The sequence below is a fragment of the Hemicordylus capensis genome, chromosome 4 (assembly GCF_027244095.1).
Source record: "Hemicordylus capensis ecotype Gifberg chromosome 4, rHemCap1.1.pri, whole genome shotgun sequence".
Classification (NCBI taxonomy): domain Eukaryota; kingdom Metazoa; phylum Chordata; class Lepidosauria; order Squamata; family Cordylidae; genus Hemicordylus; species Hemicordylus capensis.
In genome coordinates, this window is record NC_069660.1 from 131,304,504 (window position 1) to 131,329,432 (window position 24,929).

Below are 24,929 nucleotides of genomic sequence, written 5' to 3' on the forward strand. Positions count from 1 at the left end.
TGCATGTGTGAACCAGTTTAAACAATCTAAACTTTCAATTAACTTGAACCTCACTACCTTTACATAGAAATGTCATATTCATATGGAAGAGTAGGCAACACTTTTGTTTTATTTGGTGATTTGTCACACATTACTTTTAAATATAAAACATTTTGACCATTTGAGTAAGCAGCTATAGAAGATCTCTCAACTGACACTTACGTACCATCAGTGCTGCAGGTCTCAACATCGGAACTTTTTCTGTCATTTAAAGACAGAAAAAAATAAAAAACCATGGCAACATATCAAGTGTTGGGGGGAAAATATGCACACATCAAGAATCAAACATGCATACATAGAACAAAATGCATGAATAAATCGGGAAATAAAGGGACAGATTTTTCTTGTTTGGGATGGCAAAATGCTCATCTTGCATAGTTATGATAAAGAACCTTCTACTTCTATTTCAATATACTTTTGAATTTTTCCCAGAATTCTTCCTAAAGAACAGCTACACTCATTTTATTTTGGAGGACAAGAGTAACAGAGGGTGCAGTCTGTATGTAGTCATTTGTTTGCACCTACACTTCCCCTGGCCCCAGCAATAAACTTTGGTATTTACATGTCTAGATGAATTAATCAGAATTATGGCAATGATCATGACCCTTGGCATTTATAGCTATATTGATATATAATATATTTTATATAATATAGTATATCAGTTTTCAGCTTTCCTGAACTCTATTCTCTAATACTATATCAACCTAAGTGTATGTCATATGACTGCTGATACTACAAATATGAAGCTTGTTATTACCTAAAGTCAGAATATATGCATGCAAATTCCCTTACAAGAAATGTATAATAAACCTATGTATACTGTGTACTACAAGTCAAGATAAGGATTATTACAGATACGATATATTACAAAAGACCAACTGTCCTTTGAGGGAGGACCCAGGAGAAAGAGGTAGTTAAAATAGACCAGACAACAGCTCCTCCTGATGGAGGGTTTTATTATTGTTGTTGTTTTAGTGTAAGGTAATTTATGATTCTAGTGAATTTTATGTATGTTGTAAGGAGTTCTGAGGATTCTGGTCAAAAAATGGCAAGCCTACTAAAGTATCTCCAGCTACATAAGCTACTGACATATTAAATAGAGATTATTCTGAGCAAAGTAAAAGCTATTATTTAAAATCAAATGTACATATTAATAACCATTCATCTTTTAGTTCAAGTAAGAAGATGTTCAGTTCAGGCCACAGCTCATTCCACACACAGAGAGGGATTCATACAATCCCTTTTCCTCAGTCTGTAGTAACTTGGAGGGAGGATGCAAATGGATTCATAGGAAACTGGGATGTAGCTACTTAACTGGGTTATCATGGTTTTGACCTGATAAGAGTTTTATAAAAGCATTAACCATGTTTGATTATGTTACTTGAGAAGTTTTACTTGAAGAGTGGCATAAAACATAATAAAAATTATCTTTTGGGGCTCCATAGTTCAGGGATATCACATGAAAGAGAAATTGGTTGTCCGAATTCATTCATGCTTGGAGGAATAACTGAAATTGCATGTATTACTTCTATTTTCCCAAACACTCAGATGGTTGATCTCAGCTTCTCCTGTAGTGAAATGCCCCAATGTGTCTCTTAAGATATTTGCAACCTACAGAAGCAAATCACAGACATGCACTGGTAAAACAGAGGTCCTCCCTGAAGCAGATCCTCTACAAATTCTCTCTTTAAAACAGTTAACATTTTACACATCTACTGTAAGAACACTTTGTAAGTCAGGAAAGCAAGAATATTTCTTTAAAATAGCAGCTGCCATCAACTCATTTTAAAATAAACTCCTGGGATCCGTTTGATATTAGAACCCATATAATAACTATATCAGGAGGAGAAAGTTTTTGAAGTGTTCTGTGTAAGAGTGGAACAAGATGCTGTGTGTGATGCCCCCATACTAGGATTAGTTCCCCTTGCCCCCAACAATGGCAGATTAATTCTGAGCAGCCAAGGGTGCAGACTGTGGCTTGAGATACTGTAGCCAGTGCAGCATTTCTAATCTTGCCAAGGAAAGCATGCCTGTATGGCCGTAGAGCCTTAGGAGGTTAGGAGGCTGGGCTATAGAATAGGTGAAGGATTTCCTCTTAACTCCATTTAGCTTTGCATTTGAGTTCTGCTCTTTTTTTTTTTTTTTTAAACAAATTTAACAGATTTTTTTTTTGGTGGCAGTGATGCTGTTATAGCCTGTTTATACTTGTTTACACTAACTAGGAAAATCCTAAATTGCATTTTATTGTGAATGATTTGAAATGCACAGACTAATGAAGATAAGATGTTAGAAATAATGAATTATTTGTTTTGAATATGCCTTTCAAGAGCAGCATTAAAGAAGCAGAAGCAAGAGTAGCTGGTTGCTTTTGCAAGAAGAAATAAACAAAAAAGCAAAGATAGTTTGCATAGAAAGAGTGTTTTTTAGACAGAAGAGACCAGAAAAGGAGGTCTAGAATTACTAGAAGCTCTTCTGAGGGAGCTCTAGCTGAAGAAGAAATATTCTGTCACGTCCTTGCGAGGGCTGCTGTGGCTATGAACTTACAGGAATTGAACGGCTCAGGTATCTTGCTGGAGAAGCAACAAGCCCCGAAAAGGATCTGTAGGTGCTGTATCCGTCTGTCAGGACGCTGGGAGAATTGGCATAGCTGTTGATGTTGGTAGCACTACGGCCATTCCTGTTGTAAAGGTTGTTGTTCAGCTCATGGTAATTTCTGGCAGGCAGCTGTGCACTGCCATTCAAATTGGAGATTTGGTTTACAGAATAACCTGTCCTAGAGGACGATGATGTCAGTTTGCTCTCAGCATCATCAGAAGCAGCATACAGGTTCCCTAGAGAACTGGCTAGCCTGGAGTTTATGGAAATGCTGAATGGAAAACACACGTGGGGTAAAAACACACATAAAATGTACATACATGTGATGATTAATGCAAGACACATTTTAAGAGACACTTGGGGAAAGAACAAAGAACCTTTGTCATAAAATTAAATGATGGCAATATACAACTTCACTCTCTCTGTGAAATAATGCAAAATGAGGCAACCATTGGAAAAGCTTTAAGGGAAGGAATGATTCCACAATGAAACAGTTGTAATGTTTGAGTCAATACATGATGTGATTTCCTAAGAGTATGGACCTTGGAACTTGTCTAAGGAGCTGAAAGCTGCTTGTGAGGGGAAAACTGTGGAAAATCCTGAGTATACATGTGGATCTTTTAACACATGGTCCCCAAGATCCCAGCCGTGATGTCCAGGGCCACTTGTTTCAGACTATCGTACTGATTTTCCATAATCAGATGTTCAAAGAGGATAGGTTAAATATAGAAGGATAAGTTCGGAGTGGTACTCTTACTCACAAAGACCCAAATGCAGATGTATGAAACACCATCTCAATCAATTATACCTCAAAATTACACATTATACCATCTATCTCCCTCTCCAAAGGAAAAGCCACACAGACTAGACATACCTTTTTAAACTTGAGCTCGAAGATGAAGAATGCCTGCTGATCCTCTTTGCTGCAGGTGACACAGCAGCCATCACTTTGGAGGACTTCAAAGGAGATATCGATCCTTGTGACATACTTGCAGTATTCAATCTGAAAAATTTCAAAACAATTTTAAGTAACTGCAAGACTGTGCTGTTGATCTTGTTTTCATGAGATATAAAATTGGAAATGGCAGAGTTTTAAATATTGAAAGCCTACCGTTTCTGAGTTGGAAGCTTAATACCCATTAGATATTAATACCCATACCAGGTTAGTAGAGTATAGCAATATTATTATTTGAACATTTGGAACTCTGAATGCTGGAACTCCTGTCATGTGCTGTTTGGTCTTGGACTGTAATAATGGAATTCTGATTCTTAGGTGAATTCATGTTTTTGCAACCCCAGTCTCAGTGCTTAAAATTAGTCAGGACTATGTTTTGCTTGATTTATTTATTTATTTATTATTATTTTGCAATCTCAAACCATTTGCTGTGTATCCCTCCATGTGTACTCATCAACTGCTCCTTCTGCATAATGAACACTGAAACTAATGTGCTTTCTATGATCAGGATCCAAAGAGGCCTGTGCACAAGAAACCCTTGTAGAAGTAGGAAACAGAGGTTGCAATTTTGCCTACCAGCAGAAGGCCTTTGTGTTTTAACCTCTGGGGGTAGTTTTTCCAAAGGACTGCAAAAAAGGAGGCAGGGCTGAAAAACTCTTGTGTAGGCATGGATGACTGTACATGGCCTTTTGGATTCCAGCTTAAATATTTAAGGATTAGAAAGTTTAGATGAATGGGAATTTCTTGCACAAGTTAAAAACATTTCAAGCTGATCCCTCACTGATCATTTCAAGCTGATCCCAGGGCTGATCCCTCACTTTGAAAGTAAAAGTTAATGGTAGAAGAAGTCCTTTCTGATAAATGTTGAAAGGAAACCTGAAGACCTTTATAGGGTCAGCTCAGCAAAGAAGTATATTTAGGTAGGAAAGGGGTTCTATGTATGCAGAACAAATGAGGCCTGTCTGATACCCAGTGTGTCTAATGTTGTTGCTGCTTGAGATGAAGGGCAAAACACTAAGCAAATGTCTTGTGAAGTATGAAACTAAACCACCTACAGCCAAAAAAAGAAAAAAAGAGGGGGGAGATGTTCACAATACAACCTTATCCCTGTGAAAACAAGGAAGTGGGGAGAATCAAAATGTAATTCTCTAAACTCACTCTTCGACCTGAAGTTATAGCCACAAGAAAATCCACCGTTAAGGATAGCAAACATAGGTCACACATGGGCTGCAGTTCAAACATTTTCCCATTGAGTCAAAATTTATGGTAGATCCAAGAATGGAAACTGCTTTAGGTGCCGCTGGGTACAATCTCATAACTCCCTTAAAGAAGTGTTTAAGGGAAGTATAAAAACAGAGTTGCTAGAATGACAAGGCCCACCAAAAACTACAGTGGCTAAAAGGTCCCCTAAGCAATGACAAACTGTGGCTGGACTCCTTTAAGGAGAGCAAGTATTGCATTATTGCATTATTAATATATTAATATATTCAAGTATGTACTACACTCAGATGAAGAGTCCTGGCAAGCGTGAAAAAGTGCTTCCATTTTGCTTAACAGAATCGAGTCTTTCTTTGACACTAAGAGTACAGTTTGAATATATCTGGCAGCTATGTGTGGCTGATGTTATAGCTTTGGGGCTCTGTTCCGTTTCTGCTAATATATATGGCATATTTTGTTTTATTTTAATGTATATTTATGTTTTAATGAGAAAATTAGTCACCTGCAATTTTGTCAAACTAAAAGGCAGGGTACAAATATTTAATAAAGAATAAATAAATACATTGCAAACTGTAAAGCGTTCTTCACTCAGTTCAAGTGGAGTGTACCCATGGAAATGCAACCCCTCATTCTCAACTTGACTTGGAATTATGAACACAATTAAACTAAGCAGGGGATTTCATCTAAAGCCATTAAGAAGCAAACTCAGGGAAGTTTTCCAAATTACAATGCTTGTCCACTGGAGTGCTCCTCAAAGTCACTTCCAGTGATTGACAGTTTAATACCACAAAGGATTTCTATGCACATCTTTGCAAGGGAGACATAGGTATGCTAAGCTGCTCCTGACATTCGGCACAGCCATGCCAAGCTTGCAGGCAGACACAGCTACACATCATAGAACCAAGAGCCTTCTAAGAGTAGTTCTCTGAACAATATGTGCAACATGCAAAGCAGCTCTAGCAAAGTCACTCAACTACAGCAGGAGAGTTATTACAATATTGTAAATTTAAGAGGCTAAAGATAGAAGTATAACACAAGTCACTTCACCATAAACTACATGTACCTGAAAGGCTGGGACATGGATCTGGTGTGCAGTTTCATATCTTCTAACCTAGAAAGTCAAAAGCACTCTGCATCAAAAGTATCAGGCTTTGAAGGCATGGGATTTCTTATTCATTTTTATTGAATTTCTATCAAACAATGCACCCAAACTCCTCAGAGTAGATTACCAAATACCATAATCCATTTGTTGTTTTTAAGAACCAGCTCCCACAACTACGACCAACTGCATCACCTCACAACTGATAAAATAGCAATTAAAATACTAGTATGTCAGCCAGATCAGTCAGGAAATGCTCCTCTAGAAAGGAAAGTCTCTACCATGTGCCCAAAGATCAGGAGGGTGCTGGCTCAATGCATCTCTTTGGAATAATGGAGACCCCATAATTAAAAGTGTCTGGAGCAGCTGACTATTTATTTTGGAAGGGGAAAAGCTCTACCACATCAAATTTAAATGAGATACCCATTCCACTTCCATTAAACAACAATGCTAGATGTAATTTATCTTATACTTCCAGCAACTCATAGTGATGTGCATGGAAGCGCAGAGGCATGGTTCGATGCTGGCGGGGGTCTCCCTTTAAGCACTTACCCCTCCCGCCGCTTTCCCACCACCGGCGCTCCACTTTTAAAAAATGTTTTTGGAGTGGCACTGTTCCTCCCTGCCACCCCTGCCCCCATTGTTGCCCAGATATACCGGAAGTACCGGCAGCGCATGCACCCGCCACCACACGCGCCCACCGCACGTTGTGTGCGCACGTCACACACGCAACGTGTGCACACAATGTACGATGTGTGCAGCGCGCGTGTGGCAGCGGGCCCATGCACAGCCCGTACTTCTGGTATTTCCGGGCAACAAGGGGGCAGGAGCAGCAAGGAGGAATGCTGCTGCCCAGAAAACCTTTTTTAAAAACGGAGTGCCGGCAGAGGGAAAGCGGTGGGAGGGGTAAGTGCAACCCCTCTCCACACCCTTAAAGGGAGACACACACACACACACCCCGCCGGGGTCAAACTTTGAACCGGCACCAGCATGAACCGGTTCAAAGGCCTCTTGCATGGCCTTCGGACCAGTTCGTGCACATCCATAGCAACTCTGACAACAGGGGTCACTGTTGAGCAGCACACAATTTATTAACTAAACAACACAGCTTTCCAAGACACTAAGGGTTAAGCAATCAATCAATATCTTTATTATTACCTTTATTATGACCTATGACCAGCATAAGGCAAACATAAAACTATCATCAGAAGCAAAAGATTAAAATTATAGTTTAAAAGCAGTCAATGCTTATGAGGGCAGTGAAGACAGTGTCTATAGTATACCAACATCATATTCAACAAAGTTCCTCATCAAAGACTCCTGAGAAAACTTAGCAGTCATGGGATAAGGGGACAAGTACATGTGTGGATTGCTAACTGGTCGAAGCACAGGAAACAGAGGGTAGGGATAAATGGAGAGTTTTCATAATGGAGGGAAGAAAGAAGTGGGGTCCCCCAGGGATCTGTACTGGGACCGGTCCTTTTTAACTTATTCATAAATGATCTAGAAGTAAGGGTAAGCAGCGAGGGGGCCACATTTTCAGATGATACCAAACTATTTCAGGTAGTGAAATCCAAAACAGATTGTGAGGAGCTCCAAAAGGATTTCTCCAAACTGGGTGAGTGGGCAACAAAATAGCAAATGCAGTTCAATGTTGGCAAGTGTAAAGTGATGCACATTGGGACAAAAAACCCCAACTTCAAGTATACATTGATGGGATCTGAGCTGTCGGTGACTGACCAGGAGAAGGATCTTGGGGTTGTGGTGGACAGCTCGTTGAAAGTGTCAACTCAATGCGTGGCAGCTGTGGAAAAGGCCAATTCCATGCTTGGAATCATCAGGAAGGGGACTGAAAATAAAACAGCTAATATTATAATGCCCTTATACAAAACTATGGTGCGGCCACACTTGGAGTACTGTGTACAGCTTTGGTCACCATATCTTAAGAAGGATATTGTAGAACTGGAAAAGGTGCAGAAGAGGGCAACCAAGATGATCAGGGGCCTAGAACACCTTCCTTATGAGGCAAGACATGTATGTAGTACACCTGGGGCTATTTAGTTTAGGGGGGAAAGACTGTGGGGTGACATGATCAAGGTCTGTAAAATCATGTATGGTGTGGAGAAAGTGGATAGAGAGAAATTCTTCTCCCTCTCACATAACACTAGAACCAGGGGTCATCCCATGAAACTGATTGCCAGGAAATTTAGGACCAGCACAACGCATAATCAGCTTGTGGAATTCTCGGCCACAAGATGTGGTGACAGCCAACAACCTGGATGGCTTTAAGAGGGGTTTGGATAACTTCATGGAGGAGAGATCTATCAACGGCTACTCTCAGCCTAACCTACATTACAGGGTTGTTGTGAGGGAAACTTAAGTATGTAGTACACCGCTTTGGGCTCCTTGGAGGAAGAACGGGATATAAAATGTAAATAATAATAACAATAATAATAATAGTCAAAGGGCTAAAGGCCACTTCCAGCCTCAAAGGCTGGATGCCTCTGAGTACCAATTGCAGGGGAGTAATAGCAGGATAGATGGCATGCCTTCAACTCCTACCTGTAGGTTTCCAGTGGCATCTAGTGGTGGGCCACTGTGTGAAACAGGATGCTGGACTAGATGGGCCTTGGGCCTGATCCAGCAGGGCTGTTCTTGTATTGCTATAAAACTAAGAACTACAGGTTGCTTACCTGTAACTTTGGTTCTTCTAGTGGTCATCTGTCCTTTTACACTAATGGGCTATGTGCCTGCGCAGAGACATTGTCAGAACCTAACAAGCTCAATTCTTGTGCTTTGGGCGGAACACTTCCAGAACACTTCTTCTGATGCAGAGTGCAGGTTACACTGTTTGGACATTAGGGCATTATCCTTCTATGTCCCCGCCCCCAGCTGCTATATACGGCTGTGTCGCTCCGCATCCCCTCAGTTTCGGAGTCTGGCTTCAGTAGACCCAGCCGGGAGGACGGGAGGGTGTGTGAAAGGACAAATGACCACTAGAAGAATCACAGGTAAGCAACTTTTAGTACTTCGATGTGGTCTCTGTCTTTTACACCAATGGGTGCATAACAAGCTAGCACCCAAGGAGGAGGGAAGAAACAGAAGCAATATGTAATCTTCTAGAAGTATTTATTTCAGAAACAAGTACATCAACTGAAAATAGAGTGCAGGACACTCCTGCCGAACATAGCATCATTCCGTGCCGTGGCGTCAATAGCATAATGACGGATAAAGGAGTGAGGCGAAGCCCAAGTAGCTGCCTGACAGATAGCGTCCAAAGGGATCGCATTATCAAAGGCAACAGAGGCCGCCATGGACCTAACCAAATGAGCCTTAATAGTCTCAGGCAACTGTTTATGAGCTAATTTATAGCAAAGTTCAATTGTTGAAACTATCTACCTAGACATGGACTGAGCAGAAACTTGTAGACCTTTACGTGGTCCATCAAATAGAACAAACAGAGAAGACGTTTCCCTCCATTCAGCAGACCTCTGGACATAGAAGGATAATGCCCTAACGTCCAAACAATGTAACCTGCGCTCTGCATCAGAAGAAGCGTTCTGGAAAAACACAGGCAAAGTGAGTAGCAAGGAACGATGGAACATGGAAACCACCTTTGGAAGGAATTGGACATCTGGCCAGAGTACCACCTTTTCCTTGTGAAATTGAAGGTATGGTGGATCAACCCTCAGGGCCCGCAATTCACTCACCCTTCTAGCGGATGTGATGGCCACCAGGAAGGCAACCTTCCAGCTCAGAAGACGGGGGTCAGTTGAGGCCGAAGGCTCAAAGGGAGGTTGTAACAATCCGGCGCAAACCACAGACAGGTCCCAGGCTGGTGACCTAACAGGGTCATCCGGAAAAACTTGGGACAAATCTTTCAGGAAACTTTTAACTAATGGGTCCTTAAACCATGAAACTCGGGATGCTGGCTAATGCGCCACAATGGCAGCCAGATGTACCCTGAGAAATGAGAGCTTCAGACCAGACTCTTTCAGGGGTAGCAAATAGGTACAAATATCTTGTACAGACAGGTTAAACACATTAAACCCATGCAGAGAAGCAAAAGAATAGAAGCAGGTCCACTTATGCTCACAGGACTTTCACATGGATGGCTTTCTGGCCACTTACACGGTTGCAACCATATGTCCCAACAGGCGCTGCACTGAGTGCATGGTCTGCGGACCTCCGGCCAGAAAAATGGAGGCCAGCCTCACAAGTGTTCTTATGTGGGCTTCCAGGAGGAAGATCTCCTCTAAGCCGGTATCGAAGATCAGCCCTATAAATTGTATCCTGCGGGTCAGTTCCAGCTGGGATTTCTCGAAACTGATCTAGAATCCCAGATTCTTCAGGGTATTTATGACCAATCCAAGAGCCTCCAGGGCAGCCTGTCTGCAACTCGCCAGGATGAGCCAATCGTCTACATAGGGCAGGATCTGCATCCCTGCAGAAAAGCCACCACTGGGGCCAAGCATTTTGTAAAAACCCTCGGTGCCGTCTTGAGACCAAACGGCAAGGCCTTGAACTGGTCAGGGATACCTCCTATCTGGAAACGCAGGAAGCATAGATACTGAGGGCATACTGAGACGTGATAATATGTGTCTTTCAGGTCTAGGGAGAGCATCCACATGTCTCTTTCTAAGAGGACTAGTATAGTCGGTATCGACAACATTCGGAAATGCCTGTATACCAGGTGCATGTTCAGGGCCCTGAGGTCCAGTATAGGATGCTGACCAGTTTCAGAACAACAAAGTACCAGGAATCAAAACCAGGGTTCTCTGTGTTTGCAACGCTTTCTATCGCATCCTTTGAGAGCAGAGCAGAGACCTTTTCGTCCAAATCCAGAGTAAACAGAGTAGTCACGACCCCAGATACGGGTAGCGTCCTGCAGAACTCGAGAGCGTAGCCCATACGTATGACTGCGAGGACCCACTGATCTGCAGTCACCCTGTCCCAATTCACCACAAATGGAGCCAGCCGGGTCCGAAAGGGCCCACAGTCATTGTTTCTTCTGAAAAGTGTTCAGACGCGGTTTCTGAAAGGCCAGCTTACTAGGCTGGAGCCTGGACTTGTATCAAGACTGGAACTTGTTGCCATGAAAGGAACACTCCGATGAAGATTGCTGTTGTGAAGGGGCTTTCGGCTGTTGATAAGGAGATCACCTGGACGGCCTCTGTGGCTTAGGGGCTGAGGAAGAGTAGGACATCGATTTCACCGCACTCCTCAGCTTCTGAACGTTCTGTAGCGTGTCATCCATTTGCTCTGCAAAGAGGCTAGAACCCTCAAAGGGAAAATCTTTGATCCTGGTGCGGGCCTCATAAGTCAGACCAGATGAACGCAGCCAGGCATGCCTCCTGAAAGCCATCACTTCGGCTGTGCACTCTACTGAGTGTCTAGCCGAGTAGAACTCCTGCTTCGCCACCTGTACCACTTTGCAGAGAAAGGCTTTAGCCAGGTCACGCTTGTCCTGTGGCAGGAGATCCAAAAAGGGGGCCACCTTCTCCCACAAAACTGGTTATACCTGGTGTTGTAGGCCTGGTAATTAGCCACCCTTAAGTAGAGAGCCAAAGTAGAGTAAAGCCTCCTTCCAAAGGAGTCCAACTTCCTGCCCTCCTTATCACTGGGCACAGAATGACTGTGACCTCTGGTCTTCTACAGAGACGCCTCTACCACAATGGAGTTAGGGGTGGGATGATTCTTCAGGAAAGCTGTCTCATCCTGCAGCTGTACCCTGTAAAAGTTCTCCAAGCACCTGTTGGGTTGGGAGAGAGTCACTGGCTATTTCCAATGCCCTTGCTTGACCCCCAACAATGCAGTGTTAAGGGGCAGAGTGGCCGCTACCTTAGTCTCCACATCAATAAGATTGAACAAGTGGTCCAATTCCCCTTTCAGCTGCATACCAAGGCTCATGCCCAGATCAGAGGCCATGCAAGCCACATATGCGGAGTATTGTTTAAGGTCCTCTGACAGAGAAATTGGCTTAGAGTCCGATTGAATATCCAGAGGGGAAGACCCCAGGGAAACAGCATCTAAGCCCAGAGAGCCAGGTTCGCGCTCACTGTCTGACTCAGGAGGCTCTAAAGAGTCCTGGATCGAGTCCTGCGGGCACGATCGGATGTCAGGGTAAGATACCTCTCGGCCAGCGACAAGCTAGGCCGAACAGAGACTGAAGAGTTCGGTATCGGAGGAGACGACACCCCTGCAGGGTGACTATGGGACACTTGGTCTTGTCCCGAAGTCAACTTCAGTTTCTTGACCAGTGGGGCCTCCGAAGTAGGAACTGGTGTGAGCTTCTTCTTCTTTGGAATAGGAGGAAGGTGTTCACCCCCCGGCAAACTCGGAGGCAACTTCAGCTTCTTCTTTTTCTTTGGTATTGGCACCGTAGAGGCCTGGGAAGGATCTGGTATCACAGGCATAGGACGCGCCGATGGAGCCGAAACCGTCAAGGGGTCGGAGACGGAGGCATTGAAATTGGTACTGAGGCTGGGAGTTCAAGCTCTACAGGATTGGAGTCCGAATGCTCTGACTGCGCCAAAGAAGCCATCCTGAATGACCGTTTCAACGATAAGGCCTCTGACGAATGGAGAGCCAAGTCCCACAGGGCTGCGTGCAGGCAAGAAGCCCTATTTTTTCAAGACTGTTTCGTAAATCTCTGGCAATGAATACAGGTCTCGACAATGTGGGATTCCCCCAGGCAGAGAAGACACTCGGTATGAATATCGGGGGAAGGAACCTTAGATCTGCAACAAATACATTTCCTGAAGTTCGTCATGCCCAGTGTAAACGCCGCAAGCCGGCCGGCCACCAAGCTCTGTCCCAGCTGGGACCGGAGCCACAGAGATGGGGGCGGGGGGCATTAAAATAAAAATGCCAAGAAAAAAACGCTACTGCGCGAAAAAATAAAGATGTAAAGAGAAAGAAGTAGGGAGAAAAACAACAAGAGGATACAGAGATATTCCTACTCATTGCTGAGCTGCAGATTCCATGATGTCTACTGAAAAGCGGACGATGAAGACTGAGGGGTGTGGAGTGGTGTAGCCATATATAGCGGCTGGGGGCAGAGTCCCCGCCCAAAGCAGGAGAATTGAGCTTGTTAGGTTCCGACAAGGTCCCTGCACAGGTACATAGCCCACTGGTGTAAAAGACAGAGACCACGTCGAATAACTATGAAAAGCTATTAAATAAAAATATAAAATGTGATAAAGTAAAACAGAGAACCTATAACAACTATTTTTACTGAACACAGCCCATGTCTACGAAGACAATCTGAAGGTGATATCATAAAAGCCAGAGTCTTACTGTAAACTAAGATCTATTTTAAAAACTTATACAATTAGTTAAGATTAGGATTGAAACTCCAACAGCAGGGGTCACTGCTGAGCAGCACACAATGTATGACTTAACACAGCTTTCAGCTTTCCAAGATATTAAGGGCTAAGCTACCTTCATGTTAAATGATGTTTCGTTTTGCCCTGATTTTTTTTTTTTTAAAGTTAAACTGCACAGGCAGGGGTGCTGATCCCGATCTGGTCTGTGGTATACATAACCCTTTCCTCTTGAGCCACAGTCCTGATGAAAACATGGCCTTGATGCTGCTTTTAGCCCTGGAAAGGCCAACTTCAGAGGTGGAATTTTAGTCAAAACTAAATGCAAGGGAAAGAGTTAAATATACCCTTCCTGTGCATCACAGTCCTAGTTCATATGAACCCCTCTCTGCACTGCTATTAAACACCCACACCCACCACTCAGGGTCAAATTACACATTTTATTAATCTGTAGTTTTATGCTAAGCAAAAGAATATCTTAAGATCGCAAGATTTTTTTTTTTAGTAGTATCAAAAATGGTTGAAACTAGTAGTAAATCAATTGACATGTATGTCATTTATAAAATTTTATTCATCAACAGGTATCACTGAAGAAGAAGAAAAACAGAACTAAGTTTGTGCCAACCCCAAGTGGTGATTTGGTGAAATTTTTTAGAAAATATTAATAGAAAGCCATATGCTACTTCATATGACAAGAAATACCATGCCATGCTGACTATGGAGAGAGATATGAATGGGATTACCTAAGAGCTCCTGTGGTAGCTGAACGTGGCTGCCTCCGAAGTTTTAAGGCACGAAGTTTGTCTCCTTGTGTCATGCCATTCTTCATTTCCATTTCTCCATTATCTTCCATGTCTTTCTGGAAAAGACCAAATTTGCCTGTGAATTTTCTTCCTGTTTGTTCACTTGACAATGATCCAAACACTGGGGTAATCTCCTTTGCATCAAGCAGGCTGGGAGGCAAGCTTTTTAAAAGTTTGGCCAGGGCTGGAATAAAAAGCATCTCCCACTTCCACCCTAGAGCCAGAAACTACCAACATAAGCAACTGAACTCCCCTACCCTACCACAAGATGCCACAAGATGTGGTGACTGCCAACAACCTGGATGGCTTTAAGAGGGGTTTGGATAACTTCATGGAGGAGAGGTCTATCATCGGCTACTAGTTGGAGGGCTTTAGGCCACCTCCAGCCTCAAAGGCAGGATGCCTCTGAATACCAGTTGCAGGGAAGTAACAGCAGGAGAGAGGGCATGCCTTCAACTCCTGCCTGTAGGCTTCCAGCGGCATCTGGTGGGCCACTGTGCGAAACAGGATGCTGTAGATGGGCCCTGAGCCTGATCCAGCAGGGCTGTTCTTATGTACCCTGAACTTTCCCTACAGTCTCAGGGGCCAATTAGGTATCCAGGGGGAATCACACCCAGGAAGAAGAATGCTCTCTTCTGCGATAGGATGTTATGCCATTACCACTTGCTGGCAGCTTGTTACAAGCTCATGCCACCATTTCCCAGAGAGTGAGGTGCAAAGCAGAGTAGTTTTGTTAGCCATCGTGAAATTTGTTTTCTACTCCAGAATGATTGCACTGTAAGCATTTATCACAATGGAGATATTTAATAAGTGAGATATCTAATCATTTATTCAGAGGGTAGTTTTGGTTATTTGCAGTTTTCTACTCCAGCTAAAATGGTGTACCGTTCTCCCTGCTTCTCAGCTGGTGTGTGGGGAAATTAAAAGAAGCTGTGCAAGAGGAGCAGGCTGCTTCATCCATTCTTGCCTTGTGCCACTTCTTTAAACTTTCCTGCATGTCAGCTGAGAATTGGGGAGACTGGCTATTTAAAGTTGACACATTTCTCAGCTGATGCGCAGGGGGGGTTGAAAGTTTAAATAGCCACTCTCCCAGCACAGGCTGTCCATCCACTCTCACTGTGAGAGTGGATTGTTAGCTAAGGAGCCAACAGTCGAACCTCATTTTGGGAGTTAGGTCAGGCACTCCAATAATGCAGTTTCAGCAAACGTTACCCTCGCAATATTAGAGGGATTCCTGGATTTCATTTACTCAACTTTCCTATCTATGAGAAATGACGCTATCCAGTCAATGATGGGCCTCTGTGGGGGCGGGGAGGGGGGGCGTGTGGGTGTAAACTTTGAATTTATAGGTGTGTAAATGCTAAACATATTTTGAAAATTCCTATTTTGTCCTACTTCCACGTAGAAATTTAAGGGAAAGTTTACCTCCTCATATCTCTCCAAATTTTCTACTTTATTCAAACTCCCACTAATGGAAATTTCATCCAAGCCAGAAAGAACTTTGTTCACACTGTCTTCATCTATTGACTTGGGTTTCTGTTTAGATCGGAAGATGTCTCCTTGGATCCATAACAATGCCTGCTTCCTGTTATTTACAGGAGACAAAAATTAGCAACACTAAAGTGTGTAAAAATATGACCTTCAACTAAAATTATTGGATTGCATTAAAAAATACTTGCTATAGTATGTGCAATATACAGCTTTAAACACACACAGAGAGTAAAAAGCACCCGAGTCAGTTACAATATTTAGGATTTCTTCCTAAAAGCCTTGTCACTTCAGTGTACTCAGACTTTTCATTTGGAAGCTCATCTTAACCAGAAAAATATACCCTAATTTAGAGGTGTGCAAACACATTTTAGTACACATTTACAAGTTTAAAGCCATATTTCTAGATTGATGCTTATTGAAATGAACTGAGTGCACACCTATCAATTATGTGAAGTGGGGGGCTGCAATATATGCAAGATAGATCCTAAAAGAAAAAATGGTGAAGTGATACACATTAAATATGGTGCATGTGGAAACATTATGTTTATGAACTATTAGTTCTCCCACCTATCTGAAGAGGGCAGCTCTGGAAGACAACACAATCATATTATTGAGACCACTGTATTTCCCTTCATTTCTAGGGGGAAAAGCCTTTTAGCAAGAATATTTCCCCCCTTTGCTAAATTTTATAGATGTCTTCCAAGAACTTTCTTTTCCCTGCAATTTTGCTCAGGGGGACACAACTCTGGCAATGAGCCAAAAGAACAAGCGTTATCTATATGCTTTGAGTCATAGAAAAGCTCCCATAGGGAGGTTATATAACTGGTGACTAGAGAAGGATTAGGAAGCTGAAAAAAGTGTTCCTGCTTAGAGTGAGGAAGTCTATATCCAGTATAATTAAGAGTGATCTGAGATTACAGAGCTGATGATGCAAGCCAAGGTAACTCTTAAAATATATTCTATGCAAGTTATTCTGCTACATTTAAAACATGTGCCCTTTCATTTCACTTTGGTTTTTATACAATTTTATAAAAAGAATTTGTTAAGTCTGTATTGAAGTGTTATCCAGATTGAACATCATACTGTATATGCAGGAAATCTGTAGGACTTTATTTGGCCACCTGGTCATGCAATATTTTTGGCAGAAGTCCTGGCACACCACTTTAATTAGGTTTGGAGAACAACTGGGCAGAGATGCTCCATAAAAACAGGTTGCTCACCTGTAACAGATGATCTGGAGGTGATCCGCTGTATTCATAAGGAATGGATTCTGCGCCTGTGCATGGACCTCACATATCGATTAGCTAGCTCCTCGCGCCACCCCCAACTGCCACGCACGTGACTGTGCTTCCGTTATCCTAGGCAGTTGGGGTGCATTTCAGTCAGTTTCTGGTGGACTGTCAGTTGCCTTCCCTGACGACCCTATATGTCCCTTCATCCTGCCCTTCCATTCTTGCGGGGAGGTCGGGAGGGTTTTATGAATACAACGGATCATCTCCAGATAATCTGTTAGAGGTGATTCTGATAACTCTGAATTCTTCAGGCTAGAGTTAGCTTACCTAAAGTATTCCAAGTGATTCCTTATTGAGGAATCAATAGCTAGAAGAGTGCCCACTGACCTTTTCTTTTGTTGAATTCCCATCATACATGTTACATCCTATATTTTAAAATGTAACATGTATGATGGGAATTCAACAAAAGTAAGAGTCAATGGGCACTCACTCTTCTAGCTATTGATTCCTCAATAAGGAATCACTTGGAATACTTTAGGTAAGCTAACTCTAGCCCGAAGAATTCAGAGTTATCAGAATTCAAGAGCCTTCATGCCCTGCTTCAGCAATGGCTATCTTCCTACTCAGATATTCATAGTCTTACCAACATTAGAGCCTCAGTCCAGCAACTCTTGACATTCACATGAGCTCTGGTATCTGGAAGCTTTACTTGCACAGACTTTCTTAAAAGCAAGAGCTTCCCTGTTATTTTCAAGCATCATGAGAATTTCATACATAAAACCTTAAAAAGCATGTTTGGAACTTTCTTCAACACTGATGAGACTAAGGGGACACTTCTATTTCTGTTTAATATGTCCATTTGTGCTCTAAAGATCCACAGATCTTGAAGACAGACTACAATATCCCCAATGCTAGAGATGTGCAAAACCCAGTCACACATTATCCAGCTGGAATTGAGCACCACTGTTGTAACCTTTCCTACTGAAAAACTATGTTCAGTACATTCTAGTCCATTTCAAGCAGCGTTCAGTTCCTTTTCTCTCTCAAATATAAATTCAGAGGCTGCAAAAATGAATGAGTATCCCTAATAAGAGAACCAGATATCATGATATTACATATTTTAAATTCCAGAATTATGGGCATGTGTGCATTTCAGAATGACATGGAATAGAGTATCCTCAACACAAAAAATGAAAATACGGAAAAAGCATTAATTTGCATGCCTACTTGGTGTAATTCCTGAAAACAGGAACCCCATAAAGGAGCCAAGACCAGGAATGGATCAAAATTGTTTAATTTTCGATCAGCTATAAAAAATGTCACCACGAAAAATGTGAAAATTCCAACAATGAAACCTCTCTTTTGTGATAAAGCTGCTATTACTAGTCTTGCAACCTTTAGTAAAGGGGATAATACTCAAACCTCAGCAGATTTACCAATCTGCTCATGTTTTCATTCCAGGAAATTAAACCCATACATTTTGTCTTGCTAAAACCAATATGATCTCAACTTTCCTGACTCCACATATTTCAGTTAACTAGGTATAATTTAAAGCCATATGATCCTTGTAAATTAAGAACATGAGACATATTCCAATAATACTTATTGCACCTTCCGATTAATTACTGACAAGCTGTAAATTCAGCGATTCATTTTCAGAGAAACCGGCATGAGCATAACTATGACACTACCCTGTACCTTATAAGTTTTCTTGGTGTCTGGCTATGGTGCGGGGATTGGGGCTGGAGGTGGATGAGCCAACTGATGCTGATTCAAGACAAGGCTGAAATAAGGATGATCAGCAGGATCCTATGACTTGGGAATAAAGAGGAATTCCCATCACTGCTAAGATGCAGCCTCCCATGGCCCTCACTGTCACTCTTCCTTATAGAACACTGCCTCAGTTTCCAGGAGGGGGAGCCACTGGTACCGAGAGAATTGTGTCCTGGGGCTTCTCATGTTACCCTTGTAGCATGAAAAGGAGCTACACTGCAGCTGGAACGACACCACAAAATGACTCTCAGTATTCATTTTCAGCGGAACACTTTTAATGGACTAGACCATTTTGTGGTGCAAGTGTGAGAGGTGCAGTTTTGAATGCTCCCCCCATTAAAGACTCCCTACATATAGAAAGATAGCAATTCAAGGCAAAAGTTTCTTCCTGACAGATTTTTTTTCCTTGAAAAATTGCATGATGAGGAGGCGGAGGAAGTGACAGTACATGAGTATAGGACTCCATTTCAAAGCGCTGCAGTACATGGGAGTTTTTCTTGCCAAAAGTGAGATTCAGTACTTGTTTGGAGGTAGAAGAGATACAAGAATGGTTCTGCCAGACATCTAGCACCTTTTATTTTTCTGCTTCTGACTTACCCACCCATTCACTTATAAGCAAGAGTGAAATCAGCAGCAAAGGCATTAAAATCCACAGAACAATTTAGAGATGGAAGGCTATATGTTGCAAAAGCCCAAGCTGATATAAGAAATTAAATTCAAGTCCTCACTACACTATACTACACTCAGCCAACAAGTCGCACAGAAGGACTGGTCAAGTCTTCAACCGAAACTCATTCCTGAAGCTCTTTAGATGCCATACATGATCACAAAAAGTTAAAACTGCATTTGTACAGTTGTTCCTACCTATCTTACTGAAATCAATGAAACATATACTTATTGTTGTACATGATATCAGCTTAGATAATTCTTCTATAAGTAAGATACCACATAATCTGCCAAAGAAAAGGCAGAGTACATGGCTTGGCATAGTATACTGTGATTCATATTGGTGTTATACTTACTCTTCAAGAAAATGCTGCTGGGGTCCAATGATAGAACCTGGCCGGCACATTCTTATCCAGGCAATGGCTTCAGAATGTGTGAATTTATAGTGTTTCATTATATAACAGGCTATCAGTGTTCCTGTTCTTCCTAGCCCAGCTACAATAAGGAAGACACATAAGCAATGATTTTAGGTACAGAACCACACACTTTTAAGAATACTGAAGACTCTGACTTTTTTTGTATTATATTACATAGTTTTTGTTAATGTTTTGTTTTATTGTAAAATTCTATTTGATGATTTAAAATTATTGTGAACTGCCTTGGAGGACCTTGCTAGGGCTGAAAAGTGGGACAGAAATGACTAATCACCTACATATTACAAAAATCCCACCACTAATGTTTATTTTAAGCATAGCGAGTCACAGTACAAACATCCTGCTAGATCCCATATAGCTTGCTAATACCCATCTTAACCTTCAGTGCCCTTTCTATTCCTGCCTTGGATAATCTAAAATGTACAACTCTATTCTGCTGAACAAAGGTATACTGCTTGATTATAGAAGTCTGTCTAATGGCATATTGAAGGGCAGAATGACACATTGTGAGTGACTTGGAGATGCCATTGTTGATGACATCCCCATGTTAAGTTCACCCTCTCTCCCCTGTAATGCACAGGATAACTAGCACTGCATGTTAGGGCACAAGGTATTTCATCACCACACATAACTGAGTGCTGCTGATAAGAACAGGGACACTTACAACCCAACAGTGCCACAACACAGGGTGACTGGTCCTATATTTATTCAGCAGCATCTCCATGTCATGCTTAGTGTGGGTCCACCCTATACCTTCTAATTTTAGTGTATAGCTTACTAGGATTTCAGCTCCTGTAAAGCTGCACTGTATTGAAAGAGTCACTGAGATAACTAATTCTCTTACTTTCTGCTAGCAGAACATAGTTAACTAAGTGCATTCTTATCCAGAATATGTTTTAGTTCTGTAGTGGAACCATGATCATGAGAGCTGCCATTGGAACAAATTTCAGTGAATTAAATGACAACTTTCTGGATGGAGCATTACAAGGACTGGTGTCTAATGCTATCATCCTTCCCAATTCATTAGCCCAGGACTTTTAAGAAATGGCTTTTCTAATTTTCACCTGGCTGGCCTCAGAAGCTGAGAGTGAAACAGCTCTACTCTTGCACCGTCTGCTGTAATTCAAGAGGATTAGACACATTCATCCAATGCTCTTGCCCCTTTAATAGAGGCACAGAAAGACTGCAATAGGGGCTGTTTTCTAGACTGGTTGCAGCCCCCAGGAAAGAAACTGAGCAAAAGTCAGGGAAGGCTTGCCCATCAGCTAACTAGAAAAATAGGTGATAGAGAACAAAGAGGCAAGCATAGTATTACAGTTTTACTTTATGTGCAATCTATCTATCTATTTCTCCTGGGTGTGCCAGGGAAAATGCGTACCGGCAGCCCAGCTGATTGGCTGGGCTGCGGAGGCGCCTGATTGGCTGGCACCATTGAGAATTGGCCAGCTGTGAGCTAGGGCTGCTGGCGGGCCTGGCCTGGCGATGTGTGGTGGCTGCGGGCCCGGCCTGGCCGCGGCAAACTGGTGGCGGACCCAGCCGAGGGCCGAGGTGGTGAGGCGGCCGGCGACGGGCCCCGATACCAGGACAGAAGGTGGGGGTGGGGGGAGAGGTGGCTGGCCTGTGGCCGGCTGCAAAGATTGGCAAGCGGCGGCAGCAGGCAAGGCAGGCCGCGGAGGTGGCACTTGGTGTGGCGGGTCCACCAGAAGGACAGGCCGCGGAGGCGGCTCTCGGCCAGGTGGCGCCGAGACCGGCCACCGAGGCCAGGAGGAGCCCGTGGGAGACTGGGTGGGAGGGATCCGGGAGGCGGGACTTTCCTGTTTGCTGCTGGGGAGAAGGAACGGTGGTGGCAGCCCGGTAAGTAGAACTTTTTAAAATGCAGGGGGAGGGGGGAGGGGAGGTCAAGAGGGAGTGGGGCGAGGGGGAGGGCAAGAGGGAGTGGGGCGAGGGGGAGGTCAAGAGGGAGTGGGGCAGGGGGATGGCAGGAGAGAGGAGCAGGGGGAGGAGAGGGAGGGCAGGGGAGACTGGGGCAGGAGAGGGAGGGAGGGTGAGAGAGTGGGGTGGGAGGGGGAGGGAGGGCAAGAGAGAGTGAGGCAGAAGAGAGGGGGAGGGAGGGCAAGAGAGAGTGGGGTGGGAGGGAGAGGAAAAGAGGCAAGAGTGTGGGGCAGAAGGGAGGGAGGGAGAGTGGGGCAGGAGGGAAAAGGGAACAGCCAGCCCCAAAGAGCGCACAGATGCTGTATGCGGGTTGGCTAGTTACAAAGAAATTTCTAAAAATACCAAAGCTACATCTTTACCAGAAGAAAGGCAACAGCATCACTCAGTGGAATAAAAAATGGTCTGCATAAAATGCAGCAGGACCAAACACACAGTTTCATTTTAAAATCAGAACTGAAGCATCTAATTTCGATATTTTAAAAATATGCCTTGGATGAAATAAAGTAAAATCTGACAAGGTGAATAAACTCTGAATTGCCATTTAGACTTTTTACGTACCTTTACAATGCACAGCAATGGCACCTTCTGCATTTTCAGAGATGTTCAAGAATCGTCGCATTATATTGTCATTCGGCGTGCTTCCATCTATGAAGAATAGGTCGTAGTGCTCAAACCCACCATCTATGAAGCGCTTTGCCTCATAAATCTTTTTGTTGAGTCTTATGACTGTTGTAATGTTGTGCTTCCTGAAGTATGGGAAATAGGCTTCGGGTGCATGGAGAGGATAGCCTATAATAAACAGAGCAAGAATACTAGAGTATTTAAATATTATCTCCATAAACTGCCCAAACAATGAGTTGAAAGTTGTGGCTAACAGCCAAAATAGATTACTCATGAGTAGTCCCACTGAAATTAATGGAACAAATCAGGCATGATTAATTTCATTCATTCATTCATTCGATTTCTATACCGCCCTTCCAAAAATGGCTCAGGGTGGTTTACACAGAGAAACAACAAACAAATAAGATGAATTTGTCCCATTAATTTCAGAGGAATACTCATGAGTAATTTAATCTGGGAGTCAGTGACTAATGGTTTAAGAACGTAAATCAACATACTATAAAAAGGCAAATGTTTCTAAAGAATGCACAGTGGATGCTTTAGAAAGCATTGTAGTCAATATCCAAAGACAAAGCATAGGGGAAAATAACAAATATAGCAACATTCATGATGCTGTTCTGAGGAGCTGGATGATTAACAAGTGTGGGTAGAGAACTTTCCTTTTCATCCTTCCTCTATGAACCCTCTGGGGACTCAACCAGTGAGGTAATGCGTTTTTTCCTGGCAAAGTGGTGAAAGCGGATTGCTGGTATTGGGGGAGAGAGGAGCATGTGCTCCAGAGGTCAAGACACAGCATGTGATACCAAGGTTTAATCTTGGCTCTGCATAACATCTGACTGGCCCAATTACTCTTTTTATAAATGTGCAAAATATCCTCCAAAAGGTTGCACACAAAACTTCTGTGCATGCACCAGGGTTTCTATGTGCATGAGACTTCTGCCTACATTTCTCTCTACAGAACACACACAATTCCTGCAGAAGCTGCTAAGGAGAAGCCTTCACTGTAGGGCAAGGAGCTGCATTTGGATGGGGGAGTCAGACCTAGACCTGAACATACAGCAGTCTGTTTGGGCAACACGTAGGAGGATTGTTAGATCCAAGTCAATAACTACACAATATAAAGCCAATATCAAGTTCTATGCAAGTCAAGGAACATACCATTTTCAATTTTGGTCTTTGGATGTGGTCCACTAAATGCCAAAAATTTTCCAGGGACAATCCAGTTGAAATCACCATTTTCTACGCGCTAGAGAAAATAAAGGCAAAAAGGCTTGAAAAAGCTCTTCATATACAAGTATTGGATTTTTCTTCAGCATGTGCTGCAAAGCTTTACATGTATTAATAGTATGGTTCATAAAAGGTAGCTTAGACAGTTCATTCTAGGCAACAACTCCTTTGGATAGATGTTTCTGAAACTGAGCAAACTGAAAGTGTCCCTAAGGTATTTCTGCTGGAACCAAGGAAAAAATTTAGCTTTACTGATGAATCAGTAGGGATTGACCAACGATTACTTTCCTTTTGGTATACACAAAGGTAATGGAAGTTTGCCACATAATTAAAGCTTGCAAAACAAGCCCTAAAAATGGAGAACAAAACTAGGATCAATTAGCTTTTATATGTTTTTAATAGACTGTTTGATTGATTAAGTGCCGTCAATCGACTCTTAGCGACCACACAGATAGATTCTCTCCAGGATGATGTCTTCAACTTAGCCTTTAAGGTCTTTCAGTGGTGCATTCATTGCTGTTGTAATTGAGTCCATCCACCTTGCTGCTGGCCGCTGTCTTCTTCTCTTTCCTTCAACTTTCCCCAGCATTATGGATTTCTCAAGGGATTTGGGTCTTCGCATAATGTGTCTGAAGTATGATAGTTTGAGTATGGCCATTTGTGACTCAAGTGAAAATTCTGGATTGATTTATTCTATGATCCATTTGTTTGTTTTCCTGGCTGTCCATGGTATCCTCAAAAGTCTTTGCCAGCACCAAAGTTCAAACGCATCAATGTTTTCTCTATCTTGCTTCTTCAAAGTCCAGCTTTCGCATCCATGAAGTGTCATGGGAAAAACCATTGTCCGAATGATTCTAATCTTTGTAGGTGTAGACACGTCACCGCATCTAAAGATCCTTTCCAGGGCCTTCATTGCAACCCTACCAAGTGCTAATCTGCGGCGTATTTCTTGACTGCTGGATCCTTTACTGTTGATGGTCGATCCTAAAAGGCAGAAGCTATCCACCAGTTCAATGTCTTCATTATCAATTCTGAGACTGGTTGCTGTACCTGTAGTCATTAGTTTAGTCTTCTTTACATTTAGTTGTAGTCCCATTTTTTCACTGTGCTCCTTGATTTTCATTACTAGAGCTTGCAGATCATCTGCATTCTCAGCTATCTGAGTGGTGTCATCAGCGTAGCGCAAGTTATTGATGTTTCTTCCTCCAGCTTTAAAACCACACTCATCTTCTTCCAATCCGGTTTCTCTCAGTAGATGTTCAGCATATAAATTGAATAAAGAAGGAGAAAGTATATATCCTTGTCTTACTCCTTTGCCGATCTGGAAGCAGTCTGTCTCACCATGTTCTGTCTGGACTGTGACTTCCTGTCCTTTGTATAGGTTTCTCATGAGAACAATGAGGTGTTCTGGAATGCCCATTTTCCTAAGGATATTCCGCAACTTGACATGGTCAACACTATCAAAGGCTTTTCTGTAGCCAATAAAGCACGTATTGACTTCTTTCTGGTATTCTTTGGC

The 24,929-nt window shown here is 42.7% G+C and overlaps 1 protein-coding gene across 7 annotated transcripts in view; it reads right to left on the reverse strand.

Annotated features, from left to right (window-relative positions):
* The window catches only part of CDC14A (cell division cycle 14A), a 185,554-nt gene that overhangs the window by 84,350 nt on the left and 76,275 nt on the right, over positions 1 to 24,929 (reverse strand). For 5 of the 7 annotated variants that reach the window (XR_008307409.1, XM_053251102.1, XM_053251106.1 and 2 more), the window contains exons 8-14: positions 23,342 to 23,429; positions 22,121 to 22,351; positions 19,553 to 19,691; positions 15,460 to 15,619; positions 13,975 to 14,090; positions 5,871 to 5,918; positions 3,509 to 3,637 (exon numbers count right to left, since the gene is read on the reverse strand). Coding sequence is in view for 6 of the 7 variants with exons in the window: in XM_053251102.1 (XP_053107077.1) it covers positions 3,509 to 3,637; positions 5,871 to 5,918; positions 13,975 to 14,090; positions 15,460 to 15,619; positions 19,553 to 19,691; positions 22,121 to 22,351; positions 23,342 to 23,429 (911 nt within the window). In the remaining variant the exon portion in view is untranslated. Of the gene's footprint in view, positions 1 to 205; positions 241 to 2,583; positions 2,906 to 3,508; positions 3,638 to 5,870; positions 5,919 to 13,974; positions 14,091 to 15,459; positions 15,620 to 19,552; positions 19,692 to 22,120; positions 22,352 to 23,341; positions 23,430 to 24,929 lie in introns of all 7 variants that reach the window. The other 2 variants (XM_053251101.1, XM_053251104.1) reach the window with 2 other exon arrangements.